This window comes from Rhinichthys klamathensis, unplaced genomic scaffold, assembly GCF_029890125.1.
Source record: "Rhinichthys klamathensis goyatoka isolate OS25496 unplaced genomic scaffold, OSU_Roscu_1.1 h1tg000183l_1, whole genome shotgun sequence".
NCBI classification, from domain to species: Eukaryota; Metazoa; Chordata; class Actinopteri; order Cypriniformes; family Leuciscidae; genus Rhinichthys; species Rhinichthys klamathensis.
Window position 1 is genome coordinate 861646 of NW_026606711.1, and position 17932 is coordinate 879577.

Consider the following 17932-nt stretch of genomic DNA (forward strand, 5'->3'; position numbering starts at 1 on the left):
AATAAAAGTCTTTACATGCTATCATTGACTTGGTTGACCCTGGCCTGAAATACAATTTCAGATTGAGAAAAGGATGAGAAAGCCTGTTAAAGAAACTCACATGTTTGTGACTCGTTGACGTGACAGGTAGCTCTCAGGTGTGTGTGTGTGTGTGTGTGTGTGAGAGAGAGAAGGAGAGAGAGAGAGAGTGTGTGTGTGTTTGTCTGGACTCAATCTATCATTTGTACAATTGGTTTAATCTGAGGAAGAAGTAAAACATGGCCTCAAAGAAAACCGAATCGAAGAAAAACGAGAAAACGGAGAAGGCTTTAGCTGCGGAAAAGGAGCAATTCGTCAAACTACAGGTGAGATTTACGCACGCGCACATTTTTACCTCATTCAACGTGCATTTGATGTTCAGTGGTCACTGTTTTTTTAAATAACTTATTATTATACTTTCACTGATATTTTTTTTGTTTGTTTTTATTTTAATAATAAAATAATGTATTATGACAGTAAATAACTGAGAATTATTTCCACTTTAAAATCTCCACATTGGATCGCGTCGTCACCGCGACATTAATTACTGCATAATCCGTTGATACGTTATAAACGTAATCGTCATTATATTTTAATACATTGTTTTCATTTACATTATGTGGTTTTTGGACATGCGTCATTATAATATATATATATTTTTTACGTGTACCACGGTGATAAAATGATTTTTGGTATGTACCACAGTTTGTACCATGTTTTTGGGGGGCCTGATATAGGCTACTAGTCGGTTTAATACCATAATCTTTTTTGGGTATATGTACCATTGTAATTCCATTTGTACCATGGTAATACATTTGACCATAATATCTCTTTTTATATGCACCATGCATGGTATTTGAAGTAGCCTATACTGTTGGTGTACCATGTTAATATGTTATTATATTATTATTACATAACTAAGACCCAATACTTTAACTGTAATTACAACTTTTGTTTGTACTGGTTAAACATGTAAGATCAGACTCAGATGATATACCTGGCAACAATTATTTAGTGGTTATTCATTTGCATTTTTACTTCATTGTAATGTAATTTGTGTTATTTAATGTTTTTTTTAAATGTGTCATATTCATTCAGCATTACATATGTAAATCATTTAATGTTTTATTAATGATGTTATGTTAAATCTTTATTTCATCTGCTTTACAGCTTCAAAGCATCTCCAAATCCATCACCAGCGCGGAGGCCCCTATCAAAGAGAAATATGGACGCAGTATCCTTAAGTATAGTTTTAATACAGCATATTGTTAGTCTGATGCGGGGAGGAAGTTTAATTCATATATCTCCAATTTATAATCATTTTAATATGTATTTGTGTTGTAATGAGCATTACACACAGATGCCCAAGATTTACAGTAATAGTATGTCCTTAATGAGTTAATCTGTCTGTCAAATTTATGTTTAGTGCTTTTCACAATAAATATGGTTTCAAAGCAGCTTTACAGACAATAATGACTTTAATGTTTAATATCTTGATATCTTCATGTTGCATTTAGCAGATTAGAGCTTGGCGATAATATAGTTTACAATACATTTTGCAATGTTACAAGCAATCAACCAGTTGAGATTTCCTATATTAGAGTATATATCGCCTTATTTGATATACACTGTATGTATGCAAATAAATTTGGACATACTTGTATTTCTTACTTTATATAGTAAGCTTGGAGATAATTTAGTTACATTTAAAATTAGGCAGTTGAAATTTGCTCTATATCATCTTTGATATCTGGACTAGTACATTGTCCTTAACATTTGTACAGAGATTATTTTAGGCACACATAAGGAAGGCGGCGCCGTCACGTTCTGGTCTCATGCCGTGAGTCTGCCGCTGTCCAGCAACGCCATCCTCAGCTGGAAGTTCTGCCACATGGTGCACAAACTCCTCCGAGACGGCCATCCCAACGTCAGTCCCGTCTACCACAGTATCATCAGATGGCTTTAAGTTCACTTTATTCATCTGAAATGACCCTACACATTTTTGTTTTACTCTCTTTCAGACTTTACGGGACAGCAGAGGTCATACTGCAGGCATTGGACAGATGGGAACATTATGGGTGAGTGTCTAAAATTATCTGGGTGTTATACAGTCAATGTTATACAATCTCATATAAATCGATTATTCTTGCATTTGAATCTTTCAACTTAAATTTTGTATGCGTTTGCTGTGTTTTTAGGGGAATCTACATGATAGATATGGACATATTGTTGCGCTTTACGCCAAGCTGCTGTGTATCAAAATCGATTTCCATTTAAAGGCAGGCTTAATGTTTCCTTCAATAACATTTGAGTTCATCAACACTATCCTGTTTATATATATAGTGTCCTGTTTCCCCCACAGCATCTGGAAATCCCACCAAACCTTGAAACTCCTGAGGAAGTTCTTGATAAAGCTATCACTATTGATATCAACAAAGTGTAAGGGCATTGCTTATGATTTAGTTTCCTGAATGATCTGTTAATGGAAATAAATGCTCATGCTTGCTATTTATACAGGTTTGACATGACAGGAGAGGTTCTGGACTACATGGAAGCAGCTCTAAAGCTGCAAGAAACAGGTAAGCGTAGTGTCTTATCAAGGATGCAATAATGTTTTTAATCCAACTCGAAAAAAATGCTTTTATTCAGCAATGATGCATTCAATTGATCAAAAGTGACAGTAAATACATTTATAATGTTACATAATATTCTATTTCAAATAAATGCTGTTCTTTCTATTTATCAAAGGATCCTGGAACAAAAGTATCATTGTTTGCACAAAAACATGCAGAAGCACAACAGTTTTCAACATTGTAATAATAATAAATGTTTCTTAAGCAGTAAATCAGCATATTAGAATAATTTCTGAAGGATCATGTGACACTGAAGACTGGAGTAATGATGCTGAAAATTCAGCTTTGATCACAGGAATAAAATACATTTAAAAAAATATTCAAATAGAAAGCATTTATTTAAAATTGTAAAAATGTTTCACAATATGACTGTTTTACTGTATTTTTGATCAAATAAATGCAGCCTTGATGAGCAGAAGAGATCAACCATTCAAAAGTTTGGGTTCTGTAAGATGTTTTTATGTTTGTGTGTATAATTTATACATTTTTGATCTTTTTTAAATGCAGTTTTCCGGCAGATGGAGTCCAACTCCACCAGCTCTACCACTGCGGTGGGTCAGTGCCGTCTGGCGCCGCTGGTTCTGGTCATTCAGGACTGCGGTCCACTCTACCATTTCCTGGTCAAGCTCCTGTTCAAGCTACACAGCCGTGAGTCGTGTTCTTTACATGCTTCTCTCTTTATTTAAGTGAATGATTTTCATTGAGTTCAACAGCTGTTGTGCATATGTGTCACAGGAATACCGGCGGACGCTCTGTTAGGACACAGAGAACGATTCCGCGAGCAGTTCAACAGGTAACGGTGGTCTGCAGTCAATTTTGGTCAATACCAAAAGCCGTCAATTATGTTCGTTATTGCCAATGACCGATATTATGGTTCATATATTTATTTAAATAAACAGCATTGAAACCAAAGCTCCAGTCTAGAAATTTGAAAGAAAAAATCAGACATCAAAACATTAAAATGTACTTTTAATTAATGAAAAAAATGAAAATTCTGTCATCATTTACTCACCCTCATGCCGTTCCAAACCAGTAAGCCTAAATTCAATCTGTTCATCATATAAAGCGATTGAGCCTCTTCAGAAAATTTGAACTAAACCACTCAATTCATATGAATTAGTTTTACGATCTCTTTATGAACTTTTTGAAGCATTGTGTTTCGAAGATGAACGAAAGTCTTATGGGTTTGGATTGACATGAAGGTGAGGAATTAAAAACAGAATTTTTGGGTGGATTTAATGTTTGGCATAGAAAAAGATTTGTTGACCATATAGTACGTTTATTGGTCTGTCTTTGTCCTCCACAGTTTGACACAGTTTTTCGAGAGAGCGAGAGGGATGGAGTTTTTCAAAACTATCATTCAGATCCCTGATCTTCCTAATGTAAGATTTTCACATCCATATTTAAATGAATTTCAAATCATGTTGACTGAAAACATTTTAATATAAAAGAAACAATAATTGTCATATTGCGTAACATGTTGGACAAATGCATATGAATAAATGCTGCTTAAATTAAAGTTTCTGAACGTTTAAGGAGCCTCCGAATTTCCTGCGTGCGGCTTCACTCGCTGATCACGTGAAGCCCGTGGTCGTTCAGAACGAGAGAACACCGTACGATGACGATACGGAGACTCAGCTGGATTTTGGTGAAGGACAGTACCAGATGGTAAACACAGCCTGGAGTGCTCAAGCTTTAGCTGTAGGCCAGTAGATTGGCTCGCAGAAGGTCTTAAGAGCTTTTCTACATCTGTGACAATCTTAACATTTGATTATTTGGCTCAACAGTATTACGGTTACAACCAGTTCGACCCTCCAAGTGACATACCAGAGCAAAGGTAACGCACGCCTGAGATCTACTCGCTTTATGAGATCTATTTCATATGTATAAACGGCGAGCAAAGTTGACAAAAATTAAGTTGTGTTGATAGTTTTGATGTCTTTACTGTTTTCATAAATTGAGGAAAATAATAATAACAGTAAAAAAGAAATTGGAAGACCGAATGTTTGGCATTTCTTTTCATTTGACCTATATATCCTCAGAGAGACTGAGGCTGATACTCTGAGGAAGGAACTTGAGGTGGTGAAACCAGAGCTGGAGCTCATAAAAGTGGAGGTAAGACATTTGACTCTAATTACATCTGTCTTGAAGAAGTATTTTCTTCTGCAGTCATCCATCATTGGTGTGTCTGCAGGCCCAGCGTGTCGTGGTCCAGCTCAAAACTCAAGTGAATATGCTGGAATCTGAGCTTGAGGACCAGCGGACGCACAAGCAGATGGCGCTGGTGGAGAACGAACGTCTGCGCATGGAGGTGGAGAACCTGAGAGCACAGACCGCAGTCGCCGCCAGCATTCAGGCCACGGCCGATGACGCGGGCAGTGAGTGACCTCTGACCCCAGACACACTTTAAAAACACATACATTACCGTTCAAAAGATTTTTTGTTAACACTTTAATGCATTAACTAACATGAACTAACAAAGAGTAATGTAGTATAGCAGCGCTCCGCGAGTGAATGACAGGCGCTCTATGGATAGTAACCATGGCAACGGCTTCTGTGCGCTACGCAGCTGTAGCCTTTTTAACTTAAATTAAAATTATACATAACTTTACCTGATAGGCCTGAATTCATTATTCACTCTTGCGCTTAATGCGATTAATCGCAATAAATTCATGCGATTAATCGCGTAATCGTTGCCCAGCACTAATATTTATTTATTTTTTGTCTGAACGGCCCATAAAACTCGTACATCGGCGGCCCATTCGTTTTGTTTTGTTTAATTGGTGGCGCTGGGTTATAACTTGCTTTCAAGTATAGAAATGTGCACAAAACTTATTAGACTATTAAAGTTTCCTTTATTTTTCATTGCATTTGTTTTACAATATATGGCTATTACTGTCATGGGATTATTATTATAACTATTATTATGCAGTAGTGTAATGTAGACAGACACTGTAACAAAATAATAATAATAATCTTTATTTTATAAAGCGCCTTTAAAAGCAGCTTCTCAAAGGCCTACACAATGGGCAATTGTTAAAAAAAAAACACATCAACAAGTGAATGCAAGTTTAAAAAAGTATGTCTTAAGTTGACCTTTAAAAATGGCATAAGACTGGCTTCCCTATAGTTCAAGAGGCAGAGAATTCCAAAGGACAGGTGCATAGAAGGAAAAAGCCCTGTCACCCATAGACTTTAAGCGAGTTTTAGGAACAACCAGCATGTTCAATTGTGAGGAGCGCAATCTGCAAGAGGTTTTAATTTTTCTTTCTTAAATTTGCCCAATATGGGTTGGAGCTTTTAATTTTGAACTAACTTTTTGGCGGGGGCGCAAAACTCAATCTCGCCTAGGGCAACCAAAGGGCTAGAGCCGGCCCTGGTATAGCGCACAGATTCTTTATAATTTAGTTGTGAAATTGCCAGGGTTGTGTTTTGCACCGTGAGTTACAGGGTTACGGCGGGGAGTTTGGGAAAAGGCCGGGTAGAGAGAAATGAGCTGGTGCGTTTGTGTACAGTTGTTCCTGCGTTCCGATTAAAAGTTCAGAAATGGAGCATCCCTTGTCTGTCGTTCTTCAGACGTTACAATATTCTTACAGCATTTATTAACCTTTGTTAATGTTAGTTATTAAAAAGTTCATGTTAAGTCACAGTGCATTAACTAATGTTAGCAGATACAACTTTTAATGTTAAAATTAACATTAACTAAGATTAATAATGCTGTAGAAGTATTGTTCATTGCTCGTTCATGTTAACTAATGTAGTTAACTAATATTAACAAATAAAACCTTATTGTAAAGTGTTACTGATTTTTTTTAAAAGAAATTATTATTGTTATTCAGCAAAGATGCATTACATTAATCAAAAGTGACAGTAAAGACATTAATAACGCCAATCGTCATGATCTGTAGAACTAAAGATGATAAATGTTTGAACTACCCTGATTTTAAATTGGCTAACAAATAAGCTTAGTGTCTGTAATAAGGTGAAATACCTTGGTCATTTTATCACTGATAAAATTACAGATGATGAAGATATTTACAGGCAATGTTGCATGATGTATGCACAAGCCAATATTCTCTTACGTAAGTTTAGGGCATGTACGGTTGGTGTAAAGATATCTCTGTTTAAAGCATATTGCACACCGTTCTATACTGCGCACTTGTGGTCAAATTATAGAAAGCCAAGTCTTTTAAAATTGAAAGTAGCATATAACGACGCAATGAGAATGTTACTCACAAGACCAAGATGGTGTAGTGCAAGTGAGGTGTTTGTGGTTGCAAGAGTGAGGACCTTTCATGCTGTTTTAAGAAACCTAATGTTTAAATCCATGTGCCGGCTTAATGGGTCACAAAATGAAATAATAATGGGCTTAACTAACATACGGCTAAGTACTACACTGGTTTAATTGTCTTCTGGTAGAACAATATTTTTTATTTAGGTATGCATGTATGTATGCATGTGTGTTTATGGATATGTATTTATGTATTGTTGTGGGTAAGATTTGGACCTTGAGTCTCTAATAAAAGTTTTGATTGATTGATTGATTTATAATGTTACAAAATATTATATTTCAAATAAATGCTGTTCTTTTGAACTTTCTATTCATCTAATAATCTGAAGAAAACGTGTCACGGTTTCCACACAAATATGAAGCAGCACAACTGTTTTCAACATTGATAATAATAAATGCAGCCTTGATGAGCAGAAGAAACTTCATTCAAAAACATTCAAAAACCTTACAGACCCCACACTTTTGAACGGTAGTGTAAATGAAAATCTCACAGTGAGGTTGATCTCTTGTTCTCATGTTTTCTAGGCAGAGCTCAGACTGCTCAGATACACTTCTCTCGACTCAAAGAGAAACACGCCGAGCTGGTCAGCAGGCATGCTGATCTCATGAGGAAGGTAAAGGTTTGTGCTTATGACGACTGAATTATTTAGCTGTATTTCTCACATATTAATGACAAACAGTGTCTTTAATTTTGTCACTTGCAGCATCAATCATGTGTGAGCCTCCAGTAAGCCCGCACAAAACTCCACAAAAACATCAAAACGCATTGTAATTATGTTCCTCGTATTTCTGTGAATATGAGGCAAAATGCAAGAAATATTTCACAAATGTGTTCTGGAGATAAAAATACCTTAATTCGTTCTAGAAGTTGTTGAAATGTCGTTTTCCATGCGCTTATCGTCATTGCTAATGGTGCTGATTGCTGTGTGTGTCAGAATGCAGAGATGGTGAAGCAGGTCAACAGCTCTCAGCAAGCGCAGGACGATCTGCTCACAGCCAAACAACAGATAGTGGTGGAGAGACAACAACTGAGACAGGACAACAGCGCCCAGGTCTCACACACACTACACGTTTATCTTTATGATTCCAGTCATTCTTGAGGTTTAGAGAACTTGTCTTTACCACAACCAATAGGAATTTTTCAATGACTGATGGATGGAGATATCTGATATAATGCCTTATGTGTACGATAGTATTAATTAAATTAAAATGGCATGAAACCAAATGAGACATGCATGTACTTGCTGAAATGAAATGTTTTTATTTCATGCACACACTACTGTTCAAAAGTTTGGGGTCGGTAAAATGTTTTTGATGTCTCATTTGGAAAGAAAACTATTATTCTCAACAAGGCTGCAAAAATACAATAAATACAGTAATTGTATATACTAATTTTAAAACATACATTACAAATATAATTACAATTTAAAATAAATCAGGAGTCATCTGATCCTTCATCTGATCCATCCTGAATCACACGATCCTGCAGAAATCATTCTAATATGATGATTTGTTGCATTAAGAAACATTTAGCTATTATTAGTATCAAATTTGATACCATGATACGTTTTTTTCAGGACTCTTTGATGAATAGAAAGTTCATACAAACAGAATTTAGTTTACTGTCCCTTTTGATCAATTAAATACATCCTTGCTGAATAAAACTACGTATCTTAAAACAATTTCCTAACCCCAAACTTTTGATTTGCTCGTAATTATTTCAAAAGAGAAAATGTGCATTACCCATCGACAAGTGGGTGGAAGATTTAGTTGTACCTGATGCAGATACATCTGCCTATTTATTGGCCTGGCTGAAATATCCTCCTCTCATTAACTGAACGTTAATTTTCAGCTGGAGGCACAGAGAGCAGAAATTGAACGTTTGAAACATGAGCTAGCAACCGAAAGGGCTGAAATGTCCCACGTCCATAATGCTCTGCAGAGCAAAGAGAAGGTAGGACCTCCATCCATGCACATAAACGACTCATGTCTCTTGATTAGCATCTGAATGCATCAACACATGCCAGTATACTGTATACTGCACGCTTTCTCTGATCTTCGTGTGTGTTTGTAGGCTGGTGACCAGCTGGGAAGTGTGTTGGTGGGTCTGCAGGCGGAGAAAGAGAGGCTCCTTCGTACAGTGAAAGATCAGGAAGCTGAGATGGCTAGTCTGCGTCAGGCCGCCCAACTCCACCAGTCAATCCTACAGCAGGAGAGAGACCGACATCAGAGAGAGATGACAGCACTGCACAACCAACTTCAGGAACAAGTCTGTGCAACGTCCTGTCATGTAGAACAACTGAAATTAGACTTATAAAGAAAAGTCATATTAAAGCTGCAGTCCGTAGTTTTTCCTCTTTGTCGCCATCTCTGTCCGAAATCTGCAATTGTATTTATTCGCGGAATTATCAACTTTACGTGAGTTGTACTTCGACACGGCACAGCGCAGATGAATCCAATGTTTGAGGAGAGTGTGAGGCTGTCAGTCGCCGTGCCGGTGTGGAGACTGTCATTCAGAATCACAGATTCTACTTTTTGGAAGTATGACCAACATAGTAATTTTCACCGGAAAATGTAATCTGAACAAGTAAGAAACATCCACTTTTGTTCTGGTTCTGACATTGCAGTAAAACACGCTGATTAAATCTAACATTCGCTTATATCACGTAAAACCGTGCAAATTATACTTTGTTCTCAAATTGTTAATGTTCAACGTCAGCATTGCGTGACTACATGTAATGTCCTTCCGATATTTATCCTTGTTTTCGCATGGGCCGGTTGCAGTCTCTTTTTTTCACTCTGAAGTCCGAACGAAGTCTTTTGCGTTTTACAGCGGGTGAATCTTCAGTTGTCACTGGTGATTGTCGTTTGAACCTTTCTGGATCCGCCATCAAATTGATAAGTTTAATTATATCAAGTGCTGTGAGAAAAGGCTATAAATCTCCACCTCCAACATCCTCACACTCAATATAGCCTTCTAGCCGAGACTCCTCCTTTATGTGTACAGATGTGTGTGTACAGATGTGACGTAATGAGGCAAAGACAAGCTCGAATTTCCCGTGGAAATCCACCAGTACCACTGGAATTAAAAACATTATTACAAGCTTACCGCTTTGAATCGAGCTAAGGCAAGCAGAGAGTTTTGAACACTGGCTGGTTATGTATTTTAAATTTTTTTTTTTTTGGATCATTTTTAACCCCCAAAAAGCCTAGGACTGCAGCTTTAATCCCAATAATGTTAACTTGCATGCATTTTTTTTGCTATCACAATTTTACTCAGTGCCACAGAACAGCTTAAGAACGAGAGGTTTTAGTTGTTTGTTCTGCTGTGTTTGTGTTCAGTTGTGTCGGGAACAGGAGCAGCAGCTGGAGATGGAGAAACTGAGACGCGAGCTGGAGGAGAAGAGAGCAGAGGCGCTGCGTGCTCAGAGCGCTCTGAACACTAAAGAAACCGTGAGGACTTCCTCCTCACTAGTCTTTCTGTTACTAACATTTGCAAGTTTGGATCTTTACATTTGTGCAATTGATGCATAATGCGACTTCCCATATTCTCCAGCATGTTGACTTTTGTATTAGTGGTTAACCAATATCATTTTTACAACATCTGATGCTGATACAACATTTAGAGAGTAGGCTAACTGTACTGAAATATGATATATAATACATTTTATAATAGCAAATATTAATAGGATATAATATCATATAATATAATTAATATAAGCCATAGAATTTAATAATAGCAAATATTTATATATAGGTTTTGTAATATAATATAATTTAATATAATAAAAAGATTAGTCATGAAAAATAATATAAATATAATAGAATTTAATAATAGCAAATATTAGTATATAGGATTTGTAATATAATATAATGAACACTAGTTATACACTAATATTAAGAGTGTGGTAGTATTAGTTATAAAATATTATTGACATGTATATAGTACTAAAATATGATATATAATAAAATGTAATAATAACGAATATTAATATAATATTTTTATTATAATAAAATCTAATAAAAATATCAGTTATGAAATATGATATATAAGATCGAATTTAATAATTGCAAATATTAATATATGTTTTTTGTAAATAATATAATGTATAATACAATATAAATATTTGTTATGTCAATATTTAGAGAGTGGAAATATTAGTTATAAAATATTGTTTACATACTATGTGAAACATATTTTATAAAAGATTGAATAAATAAATAATATATATTAATATATATTCCAAAATTTTGATTATGCGCAAAATATCGAATATTTATAATAACACAGCCTGTCCAATATATACTAAGAACCAAGGGTGTAATCAGTTTGTCACCACTGGGTCACCACTACACCTTCATAACTACACATTATTTTTGTTTCGTGTGTGTGTGTTTTAGACAGGAGACCAGCTGAGCAGTGTGTTAGTGGGTCTGCAGGCGGAGAAGGAGGTTCTTCTGCGTTCAGTGAGAGAACAGGAGGCTGAGATCACTAACCTGCGCCAGGCCACCCAACTCCACCAGACCACACTTCTGCAGGAGAGAGACCGATCTCAGAGAGAGATGGCAACGCTGCACAACCAAATGCAGGCTAAGGTCAGAAAAAAACAGGATGCCTCCAAAAAGCATGCATGGAAGCATACCTCGAAAATCTGCATTCAATAATATAGGCCTTCCCTATGTACTCTGGCACAGTTTTCAAAGTACTAGGATTTGGGACACTGATAGCTGATACAATCCTGAAATATGATATATTTAATAGTAGCAAATATAATGTAATGTAATATAATATTAGTTATGCCAATATTTAGAAAGTACGCTGACTGATAGCTGATATAATACTGAAATATGATATATAATACAATTTAATAATTGTAAACATTATATTATATTTTTGATATAATATAAATATTAGTTATATAAATATTATTAAATGTCAATATTTAGAGAGTAGGCTGACTGATGGCTGATATAATGCTGAATTACGATGATTTGGGATACTTTAATCCTATTAAATTGGGCTGTATCTACTGTAGCGTGTTTTGAGGGTCTTAATTGTTGCGTCTGTGGTGTGTTTTTCTTGTGCAGTCGAGTCAGGACTCAGGAGTGTTTCAGCAGAAGCTGCAGGACGAGCAGTTCAGTTTGTTGCAGTGTGCCGTGGTGGAGGCCGAAGGCATCGTGCTGGACGCCGTGGCCAAAGTGGACGATCCGCTACATGTGCGCTGCACCAGCACCCCAGGTCTGACCTTCCTCATCCTCCTCCTCATTCCTCTCAATATCCTCATCAGTCCTTTTACTCTACACATCTCTAATCTCTGCTTGCAGATTATTTGATCAATCGGGCTGAGTTGACGTTGGCATCCATTGATAAGATGAAGCAGAGTCATGCAGCCTATTTGAGGAATAATAATGGTAAGGATGTTCTCATCAGTAAGTTACAGGTTCAGCCGTTAGTGGGATGTAATCTCTTCCTCTTCCTCTAGATGCGAGTGGTTTGTTGAGGTCGGTGACCCAGTTCTCCCATCTCATCGCTGACACTATTGTTAACGGAGCTGGCACTGCCCACTCAGCACCTACGGACCAAGCAGACCGTGAGAACCAGAATTATTCCTTACTGTTAAAAAACACACACACATGCACATGCAAATTTCTTGTGTATTCAGTGCCGTTGACATTCAAAATGAATCTTTCTCTACAAAACATTATATACAAAATATTTATAATTTCTTTAAATATTTTGCATTTACACAGTCATTTAAAGTTTTGTTCTACAAAATCCGTACCAATGATTTGCATTAGAAAATCCAGCTAATACCAGATAGTTTTACATGGTTTTAGCCGGTCCAAGCTGCTCATTTATGGTGCAAGCTGGTCTAGATATAGATAAAAGCAGATAGTTTCCATCCAAATTGGCTAAAAAACAATATACCCTTTGGCCAGTTTCAACGTCTTAGACGTATTTGCGATACCGATAATGAATATGAAGTGCAAGCTAAAGTCCTGTCCAACCGTTTTTTAGAAAGGGGCTATCATACAGAAACTGTACAAAATGCTTATAAGAAAGCCCAGTCTATTCCTAGACCAGAGTTTTTCCAGAAGAAGACAAAACGATCCTGTTTACAGAATCAGTTTCTTTTTTCTTTTTTTCATGTCTTTTAAATTTTCTATTATGAAATAGCCAGTCAAATAAAGGCTTTTTATTAATTCCTAAGAAGAGTGCCTTGGATTTCCTTCTACTACTGGTCTAGATATATTTGATCATTTCTTTAAAAACATGCTGCAAATTAACACAGTCTTCGAAGTCATTCAAAGTTTTGGATTACAAAACCCAGCTAATACCAGATGGTTTTGCATGGTTTTAGCTGGTCCAAACTGCTCATTTATGGTCCTTAAATTGTCCAAGGTTGTCTGCATATATTTAATAATTTCTAAAAATTAATTAGCAAATTAACATATTCTTTAAATATGTTCAAAGTTCTATATTACAAAATCCAGCTAATACTACATCCGTAAATGAGGTCTTAGACAAGTCTAAGCTAGTCTAGATATAATTTGTAATTTATTAAAAATAAGTTACAAATTAGCACAGTCTTATAGTTATTCAAAGTTTTGTTTTACTAAATGTGTACCACTGATTTGCATTAGAAAATCCAGCTAATACCAGATGGTTTTACATGTTTTTTAGCTGGTCCAAGCTGCTCATTTATGGTTCAAGCTGGTCTAGATGACTGGACTGTCAACCTTAGACCTGGTTGCAACTTGGTAGACCATATTAGTCAAGCTAGTTAGAGCTGCTTTACCATCTTGAATCAGCAGCAAATCATTTACCATGCTACAAAAACCATCTTGACCACCTTATGCATATATTTCCTGATGCACTTTTGGTTCATTTCTCCATAGGTTTGACGGATAACTGCCGGGATTGTGCCACTCAGTGTCTCCAGTACCTGAAAGAGCTGAAGATGAAGGCCACGCTCCCGAGAGCAGACCCCACTGCCGTCCGCTACGTGGTCCAGCGTATCCTCAACCAAGGACAGGTGCGGTGGGCCAGAGATGGCATCTTCAGACTTTATATGTTGCTAGTGTTTGTGTGCAGTAATAAGTGACCCCTCTCCCGATCTTTCGCAGGACCTGCGGCCCAAGGGAGCAGACGTGCGGAAGGAAGAGTTGGCAGATATGGTGGATAAGGAAATGGCTGCGACTTCCTCTGCCATTGAAGATGCTGTGCTGAGAATGGATGTAAGTTAGCACCGTGTTAATGATGCTGGATTCAACTCGAGGATCATTTGCTATGACTTCATGGGTTTTTCTTATGTAACACAGGAAATATTGAGCCAGGCAAGACGAGATACTTCTGGAGTGAAACTGGAAGTTAACCAAAGGTTTGTTTGGGATATAGTTTCATAGATAACATAAAGTTTGTAGGTTTTTTTTGTGTAATGTATTTCAGTTTTCGTGTTTTGTTCTATTACAGCATCATTGGCTCCTGTTCGGATCTAATGAAGGTATGTTTAGACTTACCGAGATGAATGTGTTAATACACTGTTGTTCAAACGTTTGAAAGAAATGACTTTTATTCAACAAGGACACATTAAATTGATCAAAAGTGACTAATGTTACAAAAATATACATCTTAAATAAATGCTTTTCTTTGAAACTTTCTAATTATCAAAGATTTCTGAAAAAAAGAAAGAAAATGTATCACGGTTTCCACACAAATATAAGGCAGCACAACTGTTTTCAACATCGATAATAACCAGAAATGTTTTTTGAGCAGCAAATCAGCATTTCTGAAGGATTGTGTGACACTGAAGACTGGAGTAATGATGCTGAACGTTCTGTTTTGCATTTTAAAATATATTCAAAAACACTTATTTTAAATTGCAATAATATTTCACAATATTATTCTTTTTACTGTATTTTGATCAAATAAATGCAGTCTTGTTGAGCATAAGAAACTTCATTCAAAAACATTCAAAAAATCGTGCCAACCCCAAACTTTTGAACGGTGCACATCAAGGTAAATGTAATTTTGAATCTCTTCTGTCACCTTGTCCATAGGCTATACACATGTTGGTGACGGCCTCTACTGACCTGCAGAGAGACATTGTGAAAAGTGGCCGGGTAAGATTTGGTTATATGAGCAATTTAAGATCATAAATAATATGCATTCACACTCTAAAACACAGGGTCTTGTTTCGGTCTTAGGGCGCCGGTTCTGATAAAGACTTTTATGCTAAAAATTCCCGTTGGACGGAGGGTCTCATCTCTGCGTCAAAGGCTGTAGGATGGGGTGCAACGCAGATGCTGTGAGTACATTTGAGTGTAGATTTCAACTTTTAACCTGTATTTATTAGTGTGCGTCTGTATAACTGATTTGCATTCTCACAAAGTGAATCGGCTGATAAAGTCGTGACTGGTGGAGGAAAATATGAAGAGCTGATCGTCTGCTCTCATGAGATCGCGGCCAGTACGGCACAGCTTGTCGCTGCTTCAAAGGTAAAATCCATGAGAGAGATATAAGTGTGCTTTCAATCCAATCAAATCAGTTTATTCTGACACATCAATCCTTCATTTAACAGGTAAAGGCGGATCGAGGCAACAAGAAGCTCCATACTTTACAGCAGGCGTCCCGCCACGTGAACGACATGGCCGCTGTTGTGGTGACCTCTACCAAGTCAGGACAAATGCAGATTGAGGACAAAGGTGAGTGTCATGGACACAAATGCAAAAAGCATGAAACACACTCTACGCAAGTAGCGAAGTTTGTACCAGAAAGCACTTTAAGTTGGTTATTTTTTCCCCCCCACAGACTCCATGGACTTTTCTGGCATGTCTCTTATAAAGCTCAAAACAGAAGAAATGGATTCCCAGGTTAGTTTATCAAAGCGAAAAAATGATAGTGTTTTAGGAGTAAAGTGCGCCACAGAAAACCAGTGTCAGAAATTTTCCTTTAAGGGCCAATATTTGCCCCCTGAATTGATTTACATAGGCCTTTTTTACCCTCGTAAGGGCCATTTTTATAATTACTTTGAAATGTATCTCTGTTGTCTTTTATTTAAAATACTTAAATTTAATCATTTATATCAATCAATCAGAATACTATTAGAATTATAATTACTATTATAATTATCAGAATACCAATAAAATGATATCAACACCAACAAAAGCCATCTTTACATTGCCAAGGTGGAACAGACATGGCATTTATGCTGTTTAATGAGATTGCATACATGTATTCACATAACAATTGCATTATGTAAATAGCCAACATCAAGTATATCAATTCTAAAATGAAAAAAACAGGAACTCATGACAGGGTAGGGCTGTAAAATCATTATTGTCGATAAAAAATAAGAAAAAGTAGAAAAACAAAATGGAATAAATTATATACAGAAAGCAAACAAATAAAGTTCCCCATTACTGAAGCGGTCCGTGTCTTCATTGTACCGTGAGTTATGTTCTCTCACAAAAACTCCCATTACAATCACTGAAGCGAAATTAATCTCTTACTCGTATTGTGTCGGCACTTTGTTGATTAGGATGAGAGAATTCGCTAGAGCGCACATTCATTTCCGACCCTGCTGCAAACTCACATTTAACACAGAATCAATTCTGAAACGAAAATGTTGTTTAGACCATCTAATTAAATCCTAGATGATCAAATCAAGTCATTTTGCAAGGAAAATGATTTGGAAATAGCATTTCATGCATAAACATAAACTCCTGTTTGTTTCTAGGTGAAAGTGTTAGAGTTGGAGAAGCAGCTGGCGAACGAGCGCGTACGGTTGGGAGGGCTCAGGAAAAAGCACTACGAGATTGGAGGGATCCCAATGGACTCGCCTCCGGAGAACGCAGTCAATAGTTTTGACAGTTCACTGCCTACTGTTTTTCCTGACCCGCCCACAATGGAACTGCCCAGTCTGGATGTGTTCACACTGGATCCAGCCAGATTCGAACCACTGAGACTGGAGGACCCACCCAGACCGGATCTCCCCACACCCGAACCAGCCAAAACCAGCTCTAAACGAACCTCAATCTTTCATAAATCAGGTAGCATCCTCAAGAATCCAGTAAGTTTTAACCCCTTTACCTGTTTTTCCAGTGTCAATATTGCCATTATAACGACATTCAGACATTAAGTCGTTTTTCTTCTTTTATTTCCTACAGTTTAGGTGAAAGGTGACCTGGATGTATAAAGAAGAAACCATCTTATAATAATGTACATTATTCTGAAGCGCATCATTAGAGTCTCTGTATCCTCCTGCATGGGTTTGACAATACCGTATGGTGTGAATAAAAGATAATGCCTTTCAATTTATATTATAATTTAAATAATCATTTAGTGAGTTATCCTTTTTATCAGGTTTTTATTTGTTTTCCAGGCTATTTTTGTTTATGGCTGGTTCTATATTTGGGATCTTTTTACACATGTTAGTTTTTTTTAAGTAAATGTACTTAAAGTTGTACATGCAAACTTAGGCAAATAAAAAAAGAATTAATTATGTTGTGAAAGTGATGTTTGTGTTTGTTGCTTTTAATACCAGTATGATAATTAACCATGGTTTTAGTACAAATAAAAAAAACAAATAAAAAAACATGGTTAATATAGTTAAACCATGGTAACTACAAATTAACCACGGTGTTACTTCACTAACCATAGTTTAACCATGGTATTTGTAGGAAAACTGGTTATACAAATGGTAATCAATCCGCCAAAAACATGGTTACTACACTTTTACTATATTAAAAACATGGGTCTTTTTTTCCCCTTTTTTTTCTTCTTTTTTTTTACAGATGGAACAAGACATTTAAAACATGTTACATTAAAACTGTGAATACAAACACAATTTAATATTCTCATTTAATATGAGTTTATAAAAAATAATTACACATACAATTGTAAAATGTTTACAATATTTTTGCGTTCGTGTCACACTGTCACTGCTTGATATGTTCTGTCAACTACCCGTTAATACTTTGATATAAC

General features: G+C 36.4%; 1 protein-coding gene across 2 annotated transcripts; it reads left to right on the forward strand.

Moving 5' to 3' along the window:
- The first annotated feature begins 181 nt into the window (after positions 1-181).
- Positions 182-17203, forward strand: LOC130094946 (huntingtin-interacting protein 1-related protein). Of its 2 annotated transcripts, none has more exons than XM_056261547.1 (34): positions 182-344; positions 1189-1252; positions 1803-1945; positions 2040-2096; positions 2217-2297; positions 2381-2457; positions 2536-2597; positions 3159-3299; positions 3387-3444; positions 3958-4033; positions 4188-4319; positions 4439-4488; positions 4694-4766; positions 4846-5029; positions 7468-7562; positions 7878-7994; positions 8795-8896; positions 9017-9211; positions 10285-10395; positions 11344-11538; positions 12031-12181; positions 12268-12354; positions 12426-12533; positions 13843-13979; positions 14071-14181; positions 14266-14324; positions 14417-14447; positions 15004-15066; positions 15151-15251; positions 15336-15441; positions 15525-15648; positions 15755-15816; positions 16683-17015; positions 17113-17203. In XM_056261547.1, the coding sequence occupies exons 1-34, from the start codon at positions 258-260 to the stop codon at positions 17119-17121; spliced, it is 3582 nt and encodes a 1193-aa protein (XP_056117522.1). In that variant the 5' UTR covers positions 182-257; the 3' UTR covers positions 17122-17203. The 2 variants fall into 2 exon arrangements, with proteins under 2 accessions (XP_056117522.1, XP_056117523.1); XM_056261548.1 differs by having other exon boundaries at positions 183-344; positions 7468-7556.
- The last annotated feature ends 729 nt before the right edge of the window (positions 17204-17932 follow it).

Coding starts and splice junctions, on each gene's coding strand:
- LOC130094946 (XM_056261547.1), top strand. CDS start 258: ATGGCCTCAAAGAAAACCGAATCGAAGAAAAACGAGAAAACGGAGAAG. Junction 1,253..1,802: donor CAAAGAGAAATATGGACGCA/GTATCCTTAAGT, acceptor ACATTTGTACAG/AGATTATTTTAGGCACACAT. Junction 15,442..15,524: donor AGCTTGTCGCTGCTTCAAAG/GTAAAATCCATG, acceptor TTCATTTAACAG/GTAAAGGCGGATCGAGGCAA.